The sequence below is a fragment of the Phoenix dactylifera genome, chromosome 5, assembly GCF_051530095.1.
Source record: "Phoenix dactylifera cultivar Ajwa chromosome 5, Ajwa_hap1_PhDact_Kaust_v1.1, whole genome shotgun sequence".
NCBI classification, from domain to species: Eukaryota; Viridiplantae; Streptophyta; class Magnoliopsida; order Arecales; family Arecaceae; genus Phoenix; species Phoenix dactylifera.
Window position 1 is genome coordinate 39,846,717 of NC_143194.1, and position 18,655 is coordinate 39,865,371.

At 39.4% G+C, this 18,655-nt stretch overlaps 2 protein-coding genes across 3 annotated transcripts; one reads left to right on the forward strand and one right to left on the reverse strand.

Annotated features, from left to right (window-relative positions):
- Positions 1–1,175: 1,175 nt before the first annotated feature.
- On the forward strand, positions 1,176–12,994 carry LOC103708767 (putative cellulose synthase A catalytic subunit 1 [UDP-forming]). The gene is made up of 14 exons (XM_008793838.5): positions 1,176–1,597; positions 2,889–3,084; positions 3,270–3,463; positions 4,362–4,446; positions 4,560–4,746; positions 5,480–5,746; positions 5,852–6,197; positions 6,290–6,427; positions 6,508–6,633; positions 6,737–6,949; positions 7,028–7,292; positions 8,999–9,195; positions 9,283–9,633; positions 12,092–12,994. The coding sequence occupies exons 1-14, from the start codon at positions 1,517–1,519 to the stop codon at positions 12,677–12,679; spliced, it is 3,234 nt and encodes a 1,077-aa protein (XP_008792060.1). The 5' UTR covers positions 1,176–1,516; the 3' UTR covers positions 12,680–12,994.
- A 587-nt stretch (positions 12,995–13,581) lies between these two features.
- On the reverse strand, positions 13,582–16,102 carry LOC103708766 (glyoxylase I 4-like). Of its 2 annotated transcripts, XM_089931087.1 has the most exons (4): positions 15,691–16,102; positions 15,439–15,544; positions 15,271–15,328; positions 13,582–14,074 (listed from the first exon to the last, which is right to left on the reverse strand). In XM_089931087.1, the coding sequence occupies exons 1-4, from the start codon at positions 15,840–15,842 to the stop codon at positions 13,944–13,946; spliced, it is 447 nt and encodes a 148-aa protein (XP_089787213.1). In that variant the 5' UTR covers positions 15,843–16,102; the 3' UTR covers positions 13,582–13,943. The 2 variants fall into 2 exon arrangements, with proteins under 2 accessions (XP_089787213.1, XP_008792059.4); XM_008793837.6 differs by lacking the exon at positions 15,271–15,328.
- Positions 16,103–18,655: the final 2,553 nt, after the last annotated feature.

The following is an 18,655-nucleotide window of genomic DNA, read 5'->3' on the forward strand; positions in this document are numbered from 1 at the left end:
ATTAAAACTTCAAACATCAAGTTCCACCAATAACACAAGAAGTTCCAGGTCTGAAGCCCAAGGCTTGATGACAACTCATTTAAAAAATAATTCATTAAAATAAACAACTTGCTAATAGTAAAATAAAACAATTTTTTCGGAAGTAGGTTCCTCCACCAAATCTCTTCAAAAACATGTTGTGGTGGACTACTACGATCGGAACTGCCGCAGGACGCACTGAGTCATGGATGCATCCGCGGGAATCAAGATATCTCAATCATCATTGCACTTGACATGGTATGTTAAATTGATTACTTCATTGCGAACTAGCAAAGTTAAAATTGCAAATATATGGCATATAAATTAGCAAAAGGTCTCTAAGGGTGCTAACTCCCCTCCAAGGGGGAATTCATTAGTGATGGGTGACAACAATTTTGTGAAGGATAGCTGCTGCTGCCGTTTTTTTTTTTTTTGGAGGGGGGGGGGGGGGGGGGGGGGGAAATCAAAAAATAAAAGTGCATCAGGAGTCGGCTCTCTTTTCTCCATCTAAAGAGTATTTTCGAAGTAGTTGGTCACACATAAGGCCATCCAATTTGGTGCCTCATCGGCCTCTCTGTACACATGTTTTATCTGTAAAGCTATTCTATCATGAATCATAGTCCGAATATTTCTAAGTAACCGACGCCCACCCAGCATAGCTGGCAATTTACAAAGCAACTTGGGCGCTAAAACGCGTGTCGTATCGAAGAAAAGCCGCAGGGGGACAAGTGGATGCTAACTTGGCAAGGAGGTGGCACCTCAGCTGCAGCTTCCTTTAGTTCTTCTCATTTCAGCTGGCAGAAGGATACTGTAGTAATTATCTTCAATCTTGTGGGCATTTGCGCGACACTATGGCCACCGACAGATCCGGTAGTAAGTAACGTCTGCCCTGACCGACGATGGGGTCACGAATTACCGGCGATTCCCGGTCGCCCACTGCTGCCAGCCTGTCAACAGCCACGGAGACGGCGACAGCAGGCGAGCCAGGAGTTGGAGATTCCCTCCGATCAGACGGCTACAAATCTATTTCCACTCCATCCGACGGCTCCGATCCCTAAACCTAGTTTAGGTCGGAATTACGGTCACCGACGGATCCCGTAATTAAATGCCATTTATCCGCAATATACTGTCATCACTTTACCAATAATCACTAATAAAACAAGACTCCTCTCCAACCCCACCCCAAACCCTCAAAAAAAAAAAAAAAAAAACCACTAATAAAAGAAAGCAAGAAAGAGAAAGAGAAAGATGGAGGGGGAGGAGTGCAAGGAAAGGCGAGAGAGAGAGCGGAAGAGGGGAGAAAGGGGAAAGTAGGATCGGGTGGGGGGAGGAGAGAACCGATCGGTGGTTCTTTAGCTCGGATGATGCGAAGAGATTGCTGCTGAGTGGAAGATATCCCTCTCTCCTTTTCTTTCTTGATCTCTCCGATTTGGGATGTTCTTCTGAAGATCTGGTGAAAGAACCGAAGGAAGAGGAGGGTTTTCTGATCCAAGGGAAAATGGCAGCCAATGCAGGAATGGTGGCGGGCTCGCACAAGAGGAACGAGTTCGTGATGATCCGGCACGAAGGAGAAGCCGGGGTACGTGTTTCTTATATGCACATTCGGTTTCTTTTGTCTTAAAGATCCTTTCTTTCCCGTTTTCTTAGACATCCTTTTGCTAGTCTGGTGTCTGGATCCGCTGGTGGACTTAGTGTTACTGGGGTTTGACTTGGAATTCTTGCTCCTCTTTGTGGATTTTGGTAATGGCTTCTGGTTAGATCGGTTAGATCGGGAGAAACACCTTTGATGCGACTGAATTTGGACTTCTTGTTCGTTTTCGTTAAGATTAGTTGGAATAACCAGGTGTCTACAGGCATCAGCTGAATTTCTTGATAGATTTCTGGACCGGTGGTTTGTGAATTTGCAATTCAATTAAAGTTGACGGTTTTCTTCTTTGTGTTCATGGTTTTAACCGTGTATTGCTAATATTGAGCTTCATCTTTTCTGTATTTTACAAGCAGTTTGTGGTTTTCAGTCAGATTTCATAGTTAACGTCATCTTTTTGAAAGTTCTCGCCTTATTCATGCTGCATTTGTACATTCATGGCTTCTTGCTCTTTCAATAGAGATCTTTGTATCTCTTCTACCAGAAGAAAGAGATCTTTGTATATCTGCTTGATTTTGCATAGTTTGTTCTCATGTCTTCTTGTATTTCTTGGTGGATGCTATAGGACTGGATGCCGGCACAAAAGTTTGAAATTGTCACAATTTTTTTCAAGAAATTGTCAGATCTCTGTCCCTTTGCTGCTCCCGTTTGATTACAATATCGAGCATGTTCTGTTGAATCTACTCTTCTCCCTACTTCATATGCAATAACCTCATTGTAACATTTAGATTGGCACGCCAATCGTGGGTTTTATTTTGAGATATTTACTGTTATGTGAGGTCTACTGCAACCTCTAGGAATTCTTGTGTAGTTGCTGGAGAGTGGTGCATCATTTAACTTTTCTGTTGCAAAGTACATTCTGTTTGAAACTAAAAATCAAGATGGTTTAAACTTTAAAGTCTGTATTCTGTATGCATGGATATGCATATATGCATAAACACAACATGTGTCTGTATACATGTATATGCATGCGTTTACACTTATACACACACACATATATGCATTCAGACTTATTTATATATATCTGTGTGCATGCATCTGTTAATTTTCTGATTTTTCTTCTTCTTATCTTCTTGGACTTGCACATATGTCAGTGGTATTTTCGATATATGCTTAAGTTGAAGGTTATATGTTTGATGTATTTTCTGATATGTGGTGGCTGTATGAAAATGCGTATTGCTTCATTCAATTTGTTGATCTAATTTTATTCCTGTTGAACATGCAGCCTAAGCCCCTTAAAAACCTGAACGGCCAAGTATGTCAGATCTGTGGTGATACTGTTGGGCCTACGGTGACTGGTGATGTTTTTGTTGCTTGCAATGAGTGTGCTTTCCCAGTTTGTCGCCCTTGTTATGAATATGAGCGTAAAGATGGAAACCAGTCTTGCCCTCAATGCAAGACTAGGTACAAGAGACATAAAGGTCAGCTTGTTGCTTGTAATAGATGCATTCTCTGTGTTTTTGGTCTATTTAAGAGTAATGTTTCCAGTTTCTAAGAGGCTTTTAAGTAAATAAAATAAGGCCTCATGACGTGCTTCAATGGATTTGATGTTGAGGTCCGTCATTCAATATCGATCTTACTATTTATAGCCTATATGGTGTTGCAGGTAGTCCTCGAGTCGAGGGAGATGATGAAGAGGATGATGTTGATGATTTGGACAATGAGTTCAATTACACGCAAGGCACTGGCAAGACAATGCATCAGTGGCAGCTGCAAGGCCAGGGAGAAGATGTTGATTTATCTTCATCTTCTAGGCACGAGCCTCAGCATTGTATTCCACGTCTGACCAATGGACAGCAGGTAGACCCAAAAAACAAAGATCATTGTTGGAACTATGATATTGTTTGCTTGAATTGGGAGCTACCTTTAATATCTTAGGTCTTATGTGCTACTCAGCAATTGCTGGAGCATTCACATGGTTGACTGAGGAATTGTATACATTCAATCTTGCTGAATTAGTGGGACATGTTAAGAACCGTCAATTAGAAGTCAATTACGGTACATTATCATTCCATTGTATAATTTAATATAAATAAGCTTTTAAGAAATGCTTTTTTTTTTTTACAAACTGAAAATCTGGAGAATGCTTAGAGAATCTTATTTTAAGAAATTCCTATAGAGAAGTTTGAATTTTAATGATTTAGGAAATCGTTTTAATAAGGAAAGTCAGCATGTCTGTTGATTTGGAGACTATTATAGTATATTTTGTGTAAAAAGAGTCTTGGTCTGATAGTAGATTGGATTAGAAAGGTTTTTGATCTGTTTGGTCAATTAGGACTGTACTTTGGAGTGATTTGTGTCTTTTTATATAAGGTGCAGGGGAAATCTAAAAATTGTATGCGATCGTGGCGATTGATTTTTCAAAAAAGAATTTCTTCTGTTGGATTAAACCTCTCTATCCTTCTCCCTCTTCCTTCTTACTGTTGTCCTCTTCCTTTTACTTTTCCTCTTTACTTTTTCCCTTTAGTTTGAATTGTGTACAGTTTTTTTTGGTCTCTATGCATATTTATCTATGTTACTTTGTCTAGCCAAGTGGCTCTCTTTTATTTTTTGTGTTATTTCTTTGTTATTTAATAAAACTATGCTGCTTTTCATAAATGGAATCGTGGAAATACCTAGCACGTCAGTCTGAAAAACATCTGATACTTATACCATGTTACCTTCTCCTAGCCTTAAACGCTATATCCAATCCTTTCAGGTTTCTGGTGAAATACCTGATGCTACACCAGATCGTCACTCAATTCGAAGTCCATCATCAGGTTATGTGGATCCAAGCCAGCCAGGTACCTTTTTTTTTCAAAAAAAAAAATCCTGTTGATGAAGTTTTTCAATGCATATGCTTCCCAATCAATTTGACTTCCTGTTTCTCTTAATGTGTTATGTGTTGTGAATGCAGTTCCGGTAAGAATTGTGGATCCCTCAAAGGACTTGAACTCATATGGTCTTGGAAGTGTTGACTGGAAGGAAAGAGTCGAAGGTTGGAAACTCAAACAAGAGAAAAATATGATGCAGATGACCAATAAATACACTGATGGGAAAGGAGATATAGAAGGAACTGGTTCGAATGGCGACGATCTGCAAATGTATGATCCGACTAGTCCCTGCTTTGACTCTTTTGTTTCTCTTTCATGTTTTTGTCCTGCTTTTGCCAAGAGGTTTGCATAGATGTCAGATTTCATGGTTAAAAAAAAAGCTATCTGATGTACCTCAAATTTGATCAGATACAATATGGTCTGGTTTTGGGTAGTTGGCGTCTGGACAAGCAATTTTAGTTTAGTGATTTACTTCTATGTGTTCTTAAGTTTTTCAACAAAATATATTAAAAGTAAGAAAATCTTGACTTTTTTGTTCGCATGTTCATATTTTTCACTTCTTTATATTATTTTCATTAATTTTACCTTTTTGACTGAAACTGCTGGAAGTTTTATGTTTGATAATTCATTATCATAACAAGAACATGGCTTCTGAATTGAACCCTGATGCAGATGCAATTAAAGTACGATTTGTCATTGGAAACTGAGTAACAATCTAAGCTTAACTTGCTATAATTGCAGGTCCTTTTTAAATTCGTATGTGCTCCCAATTGTTTGAACTTATATGCCATAGAAATGTCTCTTTTTGAACTTGTTCCCTTCTATACCTTGACCAAAGTTTCATAATTACCATTTTTGGTGTCTAAACATCATGCATTCCAAGTTTTTGTCGTTTCTTTCAACTTACAGAATCTTGTATCCATGAAAACTGGTGCTTGTTGTGTGATGCTTCCAGCAGATATAAGGAAGCTTTTATGGCTCTGATACTCATCATTTTTTGCAGGGCTGATGATGCTCGTCAACCTCTGAGCCGCATAGTGCCTATTCCTTCTAACCAACTCAACCTTTATCGTTTGGTGATCATTCTCCGGCTCATCATTTTGTGTTTCTTCTTCCAGTATCGTGTCACTCATTCAGTTCCAGATGCTTATCCATTGTGGCTAACATCCGTCATATGTGAGATTTGGTTTGCTTTGTCATGGCTTCTGGATCAATTCCCAAAATGGTATCCAATCAATCGTGAAACATACCTTGACAGACTTGCACTAAGGTCGGTTTTATTGTTATTATTCTTGTCCTTTAGAATATGGTGTGTTAAGCAAGTTAAATGTTACGGAAGCACCTTGTACTGATTCTTTCAATACATTTACCTCAGATATGATAGGGAGGGAGAACCTTCACAGTTATCTCCGATTGATATTTTTGTCAGTACAGTGGATCCCATGAAAGAACCACCTCTTATAACTGCCAATACAGTGTTGTCTATCCTTGCTGTGGACTACCCTGTTGACAAAGTTTCATGCTATGTTTCTGATGATGGTTCAGCAATGCTGACATTTGAAGCACTCTCAGAAACTGCAGAATTTGCTAGAAAATGGGTGCCCTTTTGCAAGAAGCACAATATTGAACCCAGGGCTCCTGAGTTTTATTTTGCCCAAAAGATAGATTACTTGAAGGACAAAATACAACCTTCATTTGTTAAAGAACGCCGAGCAATGAAGGTAAACTTGGAAACTATATTGTTATTGTTGGATAAATATCCTCGAAGAATCTGTTTTAAAAATGTGTTAAACCGTGAAGTGGTTCATTTCAGAGAGAGTATGAGGAGTTCAAAGTACGGATAAATGCTCTTGTTGCCAAAGCACAGAAAACCCCAGAGGAAGGTTGGACGATGCAGGATGGCACTCCTTGGCCTGGAAATAATCCAAGAGATCACCCTGGCATGATCCAGGTGCATCATCATTTTCATGACATTCCATTGCCATCATTTCACATTTCATTTGTCTGACCCCTTTTTTCTTAAAAATGCAGGTCTTTTTAGGGCACAGTGGAGGGCTTGATACAGATGGAAATGAGCTACCTAGACTCGTCTATGTTTCCCGTGAGAAGAGACCAGGATTCCAGCATCACAAAAAGGCTGGTGCAATGAATGCTTTGGTTTGTATCCTCTGATCTATATTGGCTTATACAATCACATATGTTCTCATAGTTTATCTGCTAATAGTGGTCTCGTGTCTGTAATTTTTCTGGTGTTGGTCAGATTCGGGTATCTGCTGTTTTAACCAATGGTGCCTATCTTCTAAATGTGGATTGTGATCATTACTTCAACAACAGCAAAGCTCTTCGTGAAGCAATGTGTTTCATGATGGATCCTGCGCTGGGAAAGAAGACATGCTATGTGCAGTTTCCTCAAAGATTTGATGGCATTGACTTGCATGATCGATATGCCAATCGCAACATTGTGTTTTTCGATGTAAGAATTCACATACATGATATGTGCATCGGACCTGGTAGAATGAATTAACTTCTTACCAAACTTACATTTTTGCAGATCAACTTGAAAGGCTTAGATGGCATTCAGGGCCCTGTTTATGTGGGAACAGGTTGCTGTTTTAACAGGCAGGCCTTGTATGGTTATGATCCTGTACTGACTGAGGCTGATTTGGAACCAAACATAGTCTTTAAGAGTTGTTGTGGTTCAAGAAAGAAGGGAAAGACTGGGAACAAGAGTTACATTGATAAAAAACGGGCAGTTAAGAGGACTGAATCCACCATTCCTATCTTCAATATGGAAGACATGGAGGAGGGAGTAGAAGGTAAGGATTTGATGCATATAGTATTTCTAATTTAAATGTTTCAAAGGATCTGAAACAGATTTCCTCCAAGGATTTGATGCATATAGTATTTCTAATTTAAATGTTTCAAAGGATCTGAAACAGATTTCCTCCAAATGTCTGAGTTAAGTGTGCATGAATCATGATCTTACATTTGCCTATAGCTTCTTTTTTACATTAGATAATTACACACATGAAAGGTCTATCAAGATATAATATTTATTGTTTTAGGATATGGCTGAATCTTAGCCATTTTATGTAGATTGTTGGTGAAGTTTCTAAGCCTAATACCTTTTTTTTTTGATGTTTTAATTTTTATTAGGATTATCTTGATTCTTCTGACCTTTCTTCAAGCTTGAAGCAAAGTGTGATAATTCTGTGAGGTTATTCAATATGAACCTCGGCAATTAAAAAATGACTCTTGCAAATCCAACTGAACACTTCTTCCCAGTTCTGTGAAATTTTCTTAACCTCTCATACTTCACAACATCATGATCACCCACTTGTGCATGTCTTTGCTTTTCCCTTTTCTTTATTGATTCTCCTCCAACTGTGAGTGGAAACCCAGGGGGGTAGGGGTGGGCGGAGGGATGGGATGCGGGGCGGGGTTTAAAAATATGATCAGACTGTCTGTGCTCAAATTCTGGGAAAATTATGCATGTGCCCCTCTGGCAAATTGGGCAACACCCTGTTGCCATGTATTTTGGATTTTAGGTGAGAAAATAAGGATGGAAAGCATATGTTAGTGGGGGTTGAAGGACTTATTTGGCCAACTGATTGATTAGGTTGGGGGGGGGGGGGGGGATTTAAAAATATGATCAGATTGTCTGTACTCAAATTCTGGGAAAATTATGCATGTGCCCCTCTGGCAAATTGGGCAACACCCTGTTGCCTTGTATTTTGGATTTTAGGTGAGAAAATAAGGATGGAAAGCATATGTTAGTGGGGGTTGAAGGACTTATTTGGCCTATTGATTGATTGTTGTACTATTAATCTCATTTTAGAGGAAAGCAAAGCATTGCAACTAGGTGGGTGATACTTGTGTTAAAGAAATTTGGATTGCATATTTTGGTGCTATGCAATAATTTCTGTCTAGGTGCTTGCATTGCATATTAGACTTTAGTGGAAGGGAGCGCAATAATGGTGCGGAATCTGGAGAAGATTGGCAGAAACTGTTTTCTGTGTTAAGAGTTTGGGGTGGGGGGTGGGGGGGAGGTTGATTTTTTTTCTGAACCCATTCTTTGTTTGTGCTAAAAAGCAAGTAGAGTATGGGAAGTTAATGGGATCTTCCTCCTAGAGAACAAGAAGTTTGATAGTGTTTCATTGTTTTTTCTTTTTCAAAATGAAAGGAACCAATGGAGGAGTGTGTACAGTAAAATGAAAAGAAAGCAAAAGGTTATTAGGTTTCATTATGCTGATACTTGTTTCTATTAAGTAATTGATACCTTTCTGGAATCCTGATCCTCCCTTTCACCTTATTATGATCACAATTTTTGTGATCCTTACTATATTATGTGCCACTTCTGAATAATATGCTTAGAAAGTCTTATTTTTTGGTTTGAGTGTGCCAACCATCAAATTATCGATCAATATTTTGAAAACTAACCAATATTTTTACTGTAAATATTATGGTTGGATATTTCACTATCAAATATCTACCACCATCAATGTGATATTTGCAATTTTAGGTTATGAAGACGAGAGATCATTGCTTATGTCTCAGAAGAGCTTGGAGAAACGGTTTGGTCAGTCACCAATTTTCATTGCGTCCACCTTCATGGAGCAGGGGGGTATACCACCATCTACAAATCCAGCTTCTTTGCTAAAGGAAGCCATCCATGTTATTAGCTGTGGTTATGAGGATAAGACTGAATGGGGTAAAGAGGTTAGCTGCCATAACATCTGATCTTGTTTCTTTGTCAGGATTATGTTACTGGAAATGACAGCCTAAGCTTGCTTTTTTTTTTCCCAGATTGGTTGGATATATGGTTCAGTTACTGAGGATATTCTTACTGGATTTAAGATGCATGCACGGGGATGGATCTCAATTTATTGCATGCCACCCCGCCCTGCATTCAAGGGTTCTGCCCCCATCAATCTTTCTGATCGTCTTAACCAGGTGCTTCGGTGGGCCTTGGGATCAATTGAGATCCTGCTTAGTAGACATTGCCCTATATGGTATGGTTATAATGGGAGGTTGAGGCTTCTGGAGAGGGTAGCATACATCAACACCATAGTTTATCCAATCACATCCATCCCACTGATTGCTTACTGTGTGCTTCCAGCTATCTGCCTTCTCACAGGAAAATTCATCATTCCGGAGGTCAGTCGCCCTTTGTTTAGCATCAACTTTTACCCTTTCATATTTATGCCCATGTCTTTGCATTATTTCTATGCATTATATTTGTTCTCTTATGTCTATGGCATTACGTGGCTTAATGACTGTTAGAACAAATAATCTAGTAATCAAAATGTGCCGTTTCATATGATCCAGTGCATCGCAATATTTGATCGATAAGGAAAAATATTGATCTAATTGCAATTTGCAGATCTATATTCCTTATATACAATCTGTCATTTACAGTTGTCTTACAATTTAGGAATTTTGTAGGGTGCTTCTTGATTATATGTGCTTATACCATGGCCGACAAAGTGGGTCCCTTTACCCACTAATTGGCTCTCTAGATCTCATAGCACACCCCTCTTGCCTATTGTCTTGGCTAGGATTTTGGTGAAAGTTCTTATGAGTTCTTGGAAGGTTGGCATCAAGTTGTCACTCATATGGCCTTCTCAACTTATATGACATTAAGTTGTCACTCATATAGCCTTCTCAACTTATCTGTGATCCATAGCCAACCCTTCATTTTGTAGGGTAAGTTTTGGAAGACAATGACGATGGCGGTAATATCTTGGTAGTGCCTTTTCTGAACCTCAGCATATGCTATTATATCAAGGTTCTTTGAGCTGGCAAATAAGATGGGCTGCTTTTTCCTTGACTTAGAGGTTGCAGTCTTTGGAAGTATCATCTTTTGGCCTGTTCCATGATAGGATTTATGAAATTTGGCTGGATGGAAGAAAATGCATCCTCCATGTCCGTTTGTTCATTTGTTTATATATCCATCTGTCCATGTTTATGCATGGATGGTTTGGTTGGTGTGGGGGTGAGGGGAGGGTGCCAATTCTCCTCGCTAGCCCCATGTTTTTCAGCCTTAGCTCTTACTGCTATGGTTATGCTGATAGTAGGAGAAAATATTTCACTTGGTAAGATACGAGTTGTAGGAAATATTGCTTGATTAATTAGATACTATTAATAAGGAGGGGAGATCAGTTGGTGCCCAATGACCTTCAGAATTACATAAAAGAATTGGAATGCAAAATCTTGCAAGTAGTTGTCAACTTCTGGGTGACATTTGAGATGGGGATGCTGACGAATCTTTGAGCACTGGCTACTTAAAAGGAGAGTTGCTATTGCAAACTATTTTAAACTTGTCGAGGAAGTGTGCTGCGGGATAGTTCGTCTGAAAAGAATCTTCTTGATGAGGAGTCTAATCTATAGGTAAATCTGTTAGTACTCGAGATGCAGAGTTTGTCTTTGTCCTTCATGAGATTAAAGGTATTTAGTGTGGAGGACCTGCATGTCAATTAGGAGGCCATTACCTTGGCCAATACTGTTGCTCAAGGGTGTGCGTGCCTTTAGTAACATTTTCTCCTTCCTCATAGTTTTGGGGAGCTTTTCGCTGTTTCCTGTTAATTTTCTTCATAAAATACTTATTATTAGAAGGAAGTTTGTCAAAATTTTAATGAATAAATATCGTTCTGCAATGATTTATGGACTTATTTTCTCGCTCTCTGGTGTGATTTGTATTTTTAATGTTTGACGAAATTGAGGAAATTCTCTGGGCTTCTGAATCGGATGACAGCATTGTCCTATGACTTGTTGCAGATATTTTCCTATGGCGTGCATATATTTTTTAAACAGAAAAAGTTCTAATCTTCAAGTTGTGCATCACCTCATACAGTGCATCTTCTTGTGTTCCTCTTTTTTCCCGTTAGTGGGTCATTGTCTGTTTGACACTTTGCATCTACTACAAGTCAGCATATATGCCATAAAAAGTAACCGAGGACTCTAGACCTATAGATATGATGCAGAGATGGAATTGCCCCTCCTGAATTGTATCTTCATGTCATTTGCTATTCTTTTTAATGCTGACTTTGATATTCATCTTGTTCCTAGATTGACTACAATTTGATGCAGGAGTTATTGCAATTGGTTTTCATGTATTAAAAGAATGTACATTGATTGCTGATAGCCATGGGCAATTCCAAAAAAAAAAAAAAAGAAGTCACATGACATGCGTGGTTAAGTTGAATGTCTTGGCCTAAAGGATTTCTTTACTACAAACTTGCTAATGCACACAAAGGTGCAGTAATAATACAACCCACTGTAAAATTCAGTTTTGGGGTTGAGAAATGCAAATCAAAACTGTGGGATATTGTTTTAGGAGTGACTTGATACATGGACAAGAGACCTCCAAAATCATGTTATTGTTGCAATAGGCATTTCAGGCATATCGATTATATCAAATGTTTCATATTTGCGTTTTTATGTGATTGCAAAGTTGTCTCCTTACATAGCAATCTACATTTCTTTTATGTGCTTGTATCTTGCATAACTAGTTAAATGCGTGTCCGTTGAATTTATCCTTGACGTCATCCCAACATCTGGTGTAGCATATGTAAGTCAGGCCTCTAAACTTTTGATCCTGCTATGGATTATGCAGATAAGCAACTATGCAGGCATGTGGTTCATTCTGCTCTTCGTCTCAATCTTTGCAACTGGAATTTTGGAGCTTAGGTGGAGTGGTGTGGGAATTGAAGACTGGTGGAGGAATGAGCAGTTTTGGGTAATTGGTGGCACCTCAGCTCATCTATTCGCTGTCTTCCAAGGACTGCTGAAGGTGTTGGCCGGGATCGACACCAACTTCACTGTTACATCAAAGGCATCAGATGATGACGGGGACTTTGCTGAGCTGTATGTGTTTAAGTGGACAAGCCTCCTCATTCCTCCGACCACTGTGCTAGTTGTGAACTTGGTGGGGATGGTTGCAGGTGTTTCATACGCTATCAACAGTGGATACCAATCGTGGGGTCCACTATTTGGGAAACTATTCTTCTCCATATGGGTGATAGTTCACCTCTATCCCTTCCTCAAAGGTCTCTTGGGTCGGACAAATAGAACACCAACCATTGTCATTGTCTGGTCCATCCTCCTTGCTTCCATCTTCTCATTGCTGTGGGTGCGTATCGATCCTTTCACCTCTCCCACCCAGAAGGCTGCTACTATGGGACAGTGTGGTGTCAACTGTTGATTCTTCTTTAAGAGATACGTTTTCTTTTCTTCTTCTTTTTTTGGTGCAAAAGTTCAGCTCGCTGGCTCCCTCAATATCAGTAAGAAAAGATCTAATAGTGTAAGAAGACTGAAAAGTTTCAATGTTTTAGCTATATTATGTTTGTTTCGCACGGATGGTGTCATTGGCACCATACTGCATTGGTGAAGCTGGTGTCTTGTGAATACAAAATCCCCCTTTTTGTGTAGCATATAATTGGTCTTGTCAGGGACGCTGTACGAATGCGATGGAACCCTTGTTATTTATATGAGTATGTCGTGATTATATTTCGTGGCATGATGTGATCTGTCTTATGTTAGAATGTCATTTCTCAAAAAAACAATATCTAAATAACATAAAGAGTCCACATCTGGTGAATACTGTCACCATATATGACGGGATTTGCGTCATGTATTACTAAATCATCATTAGCTTATGGGATTTCGACATGCAGGGGCCAAAAGCCAACTCCAATTTAAGTCAGGACTCAAGATTATCGTCTTTGTGTGCGCAAGATGATGGTTTCGGTGGTGCAAACCTGAGATGAAAGGGAAGATGGATTTTCCCATCTTTAATGTCGAATAGTTAAGGGATGCTTTCGGCAAACAACATCCAAAAGAACATGCTAGCATTTACCACTGCTGAAGCTAAAATGGAGGTCGCAATGTCTAAACAGCTCCAAGTATAACCTTGCGTGTAAGTTTGCCTTGCATCTCAATTATTAGCCATGCAACAAACTTGCACCAGCCAGTAACATGGTCCAGCTCATGACCAAGGACTTTGTTACAACTTCGAACCTGACCCAGCTTTCACGGCAGTCGGCTTGACTTGCTAGCCATCTCATGTAAATAAGGAAAAGCCAAAAAAACCAAACACAAAGGGCATGACGAAAACAAGTTGGGGCCCCGTTGTCCCCGTCATTAAAAAAAAGAGAGTAGACTACACGACTCCTACTACTACACGACTACACGCCTTTATTAAGCAAACGCGAGAGACACTCCAGGGCACAAGAAAACATAGTTCTGGTGCCTACAACAACATCTAATGAAAGCTCTGCCCCCTTGACTCACTAATTATTCATGCACATGGGATATGCGGCTCCTCCTTGACATGAATGGCTGATGGGAGGCATTGCACCTTCTGCTGCTGCTGCTGTTGCTGCTTCATGAGACTCACTCTTTTGCACACCCTCACCGGCTCTCCGACGACTAGAGGGATCACCGGAAGGTTGTCGCAGTTGCATATTTCAATCATGAAGCCATCTGGGTCGTGAAAGAAGAGTTGGTCTACGTAGATGCCGGCCTCCTCGACTCGCCTCTGGATGTAGTTTATGCCCATCTCTTTCAGCTTCTTCTCCACTAACGCCATGCTCTCGCACTGGAAGAGAAGGACAGGACATTTCAGTCATTTCATGATGTGCGAAACATTTTTTTGGTTGGAAGACGTTTCGTGATGCGACTCTGCGAGTGTTAGGTAACGCAACAACGCAACAACAAGAAGATGCCATAAAAATGGGATGGTGATGCGAAAGCCACTAGGGGACCGTATGCAAACTCCTTAATTACCCTCTCAGAAGCTGCCCGTTTTGACGTTCGCTTCACCCGCATGCATGCATCGGACAATCTGAAGAAAAAAAAACATGGCTGGCTCTAGAAATATGGCATCGTGATGTGACATGCATCTATCTCTAGGGCGTGGGTTTTCCCCTTTTTTTTGTGAAAAGAAAAAATATTCAATGGTAGGTTCCTCTGCAGAAATATCTTAATAAGTACTGACAAGAAAAAAAAAAAACATGGCTGGCTCTAGAAATATAGCAACGTGATGTGACATTCATCTATTTCTAGGGCGTGGGTTTTCCCCTTATTTTTGTGAAAAGAAAAAATATTCAATGGTAGGTTCCTCTTCAGAAATATCTTAAAGTACTGACATCAAGTTGTGTGTGTGTGTGTGTGTGTGTGTGTGTGTGTGTGTGTGTGTGTTAGGAGATGAACATCAAATTGTGATCCTTGATAAGTAGAAAAAGTAACTGATGTGGAAAGCGAAGCTGTCAAGAAGTCTACATCATGAATGTCCCACATTTTTAGTCTTTTTATTAGAGAGTGGAGGCAAGGCACGTTTAACGCAAATTCGGGTCGATCAAGAGCCAAAAGAAAGAAGAAAAGAAATGCCACGGCAATTATTGCCATCATCGATTATGACATCCGAACTTCATGAAATGAATTCTACCCATATGATTGCCAGTTAACATGGCAAGGAGGGATCAAGATTTCCCTACCATGCAACCAGGACAAAGCTGCTCGGCTCCATAAATAGCTAGAAATTGGTTTCCAATGTTATGTGGCATTCCACAAATGGCTCAAACCTCCGTGAAATGCCACATCGAACCAAAACTTGGTTTGAGATACTGTATGCCTCAAACGTTTCTCTCCTTTTTTTTATTTTTTATTTTTGCCACCAAAACTGATCAGACAAAATTTCTCACAAATTGGCAGTGTTATGTTGTTCTTGTGATTGATTTTTACTCTGTTTTTAGATTATTCAAAAATCATAAAGAAATGAAATATTTCTTTTACCCTTCGATATACTTGGGAGAAATTGTTGGTGAAACCTTTGATCCCAAGGGCACAATTCCTTAAGGTGAGAACTTATCAGAGTGCCATGTCGCTCATCAAAAATAGCATCAAAAATGTAAAACTCCAACAGAATCACTTCAAAATTAAGAACTTAAAGACATTATTTACTTGGAAGGAGATATGGTCATCCTTGGGATTGATCTCTGTTTTCCTCGGCATGTTCTCTGGATCTTCCGATTGCAACAAATGGATGCCAATTCCATAGTTGAACAACCTACAGGTTTAAAAACAAACAAATAAATGAAGATTAATGCAGACGCCACGCTCCACCATAAGATTGGTAAAAACATCGGAGGAAAAAAAAATTATCGGAACAGAGTGTTCATCATACAGACTTTCTCATGCATTTGCTTAACCTACCATGCACCGTCGAAGTCGAAGGATCCCGGCCTCCTAACGGGGACGAAGCCAAGAACATTTTGGTAGAAATCGAGGGACATCTCAACCGATCTGCAGACAAGGGATATGTGATTCAAGGAGGTGAGAGGCAAGGCTCCGGCGTTGTGCAGCATCTTCTCTTCTGCTATCCTATCCTATCCTATCCTATCCTACTAGATAGAGAAGAATTGTTTGGATAGCGGGGAACTGGATATGGATTGCTAGCTTCACCTAGGAATTGAGAATTGAGGAGGTGGGGGGGAGCGGAATTGATGGAAGATGTTATTCTATTTTGAGGAGGTCGGGAGAATGGGTGGGTGAAACAGTGGAGACGAGAATAGCGGAGACTGGAGATAGAATAGAAATTGGGAAGCGATGGAAACTGATTGGGAGGAGGAGGTTGCGGCAACCCGCGGCAAAATATAGTGCTCGGCGATGGCTGGCCAGTCGCCACTTGCATGTCCCTGCCACGTGGCAGATGCATGCACTCCGGACACGTGGTTCCACGTTGTTGCTATCTGGAAGACTCCATGGTCAAGCAAGAAATAGGTAGAAACGTATGGCGTATGGGGACCGGATCTAGATTAGATTTCGGTTCGAACGGGCCTGGATCCAACTTGATTAGATTTCACAAGAAGAGGAGGAGGATCCGTTCAGGTTTGTATCAAGGTGCGAACCGATCTGCCTGCAAGATCTTGTCGTGATTGTAGTAGGTATGTAGGACGACATCCCGCTTCTTAGCTCGACACGTAGACCCATTTTTGTCGGAGCTGCACCGTTCAAAATCTTATCTACAATTTAAATGTCTCATCTGCTGGATTTCGAAACAATTGGAATTTCCAAGCAGTCAGGCTTTCCAAATGTTAATGTTAGAAAACTAAAAAAAAAAGACTTTTCATAATTGTATAATTTTTTTTATCCCTTTTTCTTTCTTTCTTTCTTTTTCTTTTGGTTATGTTTTGAAATATTTTTCAAAGAATTAAACAAATTCTAAGAAAAAAACAACAAAATCATAGCTGCACTATGAAATCTTATATTGTGAGGACCAAATTAATTTAAAAAAAAGAGACTGAACTTGCATCATCAACTCAACCACTAAGTCAAAAAAAAAAAAAAGTGGGTGGCTCTTGGTTAAGCTTATCCAGTTATCTTGGTCCTGCACTCTACCGGACAGGAAGGTGGTGGATGGCGTCACGACACTTTAAAATGTCTCTCTTGGCTCCTTGCTTCCTCAAGCACGCTTATTTTGGTCTCGAGGATAAGATAAGGACAACAGTTCCCTGCACCGTTCAAAGAACGGTAGCGATCGCCAATTGCTATTAATCTCAAAGCAAAAATATATACCAAAATAAAAATCTCAAACCCAAATTTTATATTAATATATAAATTCCAACTAATACAATTAGGGCATTTTGATGCTGTACTTAAATTATTAGTAGTGGGAACTGGTGAGTGATATAAGATGCAGTATCAAACAAAATGTGATTTGGATGCCATGAAGGAGGTCGGTCGCTTCCTCAATGAGACCTTTAACTCCCAACCAATACCTTGATGGCAATGTTGGCCCCTTGCGAGCTTGAGCCAAGGATGATCGAGTGTGACCCCTCACTCCTACCTACCGAAACGAGGATATGAGCTGGAGGGCACTGAACCCGTCGCCCAAGTACCCCTCTGCCCCTGGCTTCTACTAGCTAAAAGGTCTCAAAGAAATGTAGTCTAAAATATTGGAGTCCGCTTGTGGTCCTAATTCATTGGGTGACTTGGGATTTGTCATGAGCTAAAGCTTCTCAAGTTGTCTCATGATGCTTGCCAAGTGAGATAGAAGAGAAATCCAAATGAAAGTGCCTGTTAAATCAGTTTACAATGTAACTCATGACAGAGTGGTGAATTAATTGGTCAAGTTCTGTTGATGATGTTGATGAAAAAATGCGCGCCACGTTGCATTTTGAGCACCATTAATCTGTTTTTGATAGCAATGCCGATCCAAATGGTAGGTGTTTTTTTTTTTGTTTTTTGCTGGGTACAGGTAGGGAGGCAACCTCAAAAACTAATATTTGAAACAGGGGCTGCCGTAGCTATCGGTCAAGAGAAGGAAAGCCGAGAAGGGATAGTAGAGTTTGCTGTAGAAATCATTTGGTTTGCGGGAAGAGAGAGAAAAAAAAAAGTATAATCAATAAAAAAAATTAAAAAATGCCTTATATTTGTTTGAGTTTTTAAAGAAGAAAGATGAAAAAATAATTTTTTTATTATGAAAATAAGATTTTCATATTCTATGCGAAAAAAAACTCATGTGAAATATAAAAAAGTCTAATTTCCACCGACTAAAAATTAAGATATCTTTTTTTTTCCAAAAATACCTATAAACTAAATTTACATAGAATGATGTAAGATTTTTTTTTATTAAATGTATAACAAATATTTTACATAATTTTTTCAAAAAAATATATACTTAACTAAATATAAGTTATTTTTTCATGATCAACCAAATATACGAAAACTACTTTTCTAAGTATCATATATTCAGACATTAATTTTACAAAAAAAATTATTTTAATAACAGCAAATTTTGTCTACGAACCAAAAAGGCATCCCCTCTCAATCTATTACTAGTTTGGAGACTGGTTACCCTCCTCTGCAGATGCTAGCTGACTTTGAAAGCAATAGGATTGGAGGTACGGTTTAAATAAAGGAGATTTTGAGTGCAGAAGCTGGTAATGGCAGTCTGATAGAGGGCGGTGCGTAGATAGCTGATTAGGTTACCGCCTCTTTTTTAGCAAAAAGTTGGCGATCCTTCATCTTTTTTTCGTGTGGCTGGAATCGAACATGATCCAAGTGCGATATCACTCGATAAAGATGTTTCAAGATTCTTTTTCCTTGTACATTAGATTACAGTCTACAAATTGTCGACACAGAGACCATGGTTTCTCTTTTTTTATATAGTAATGGA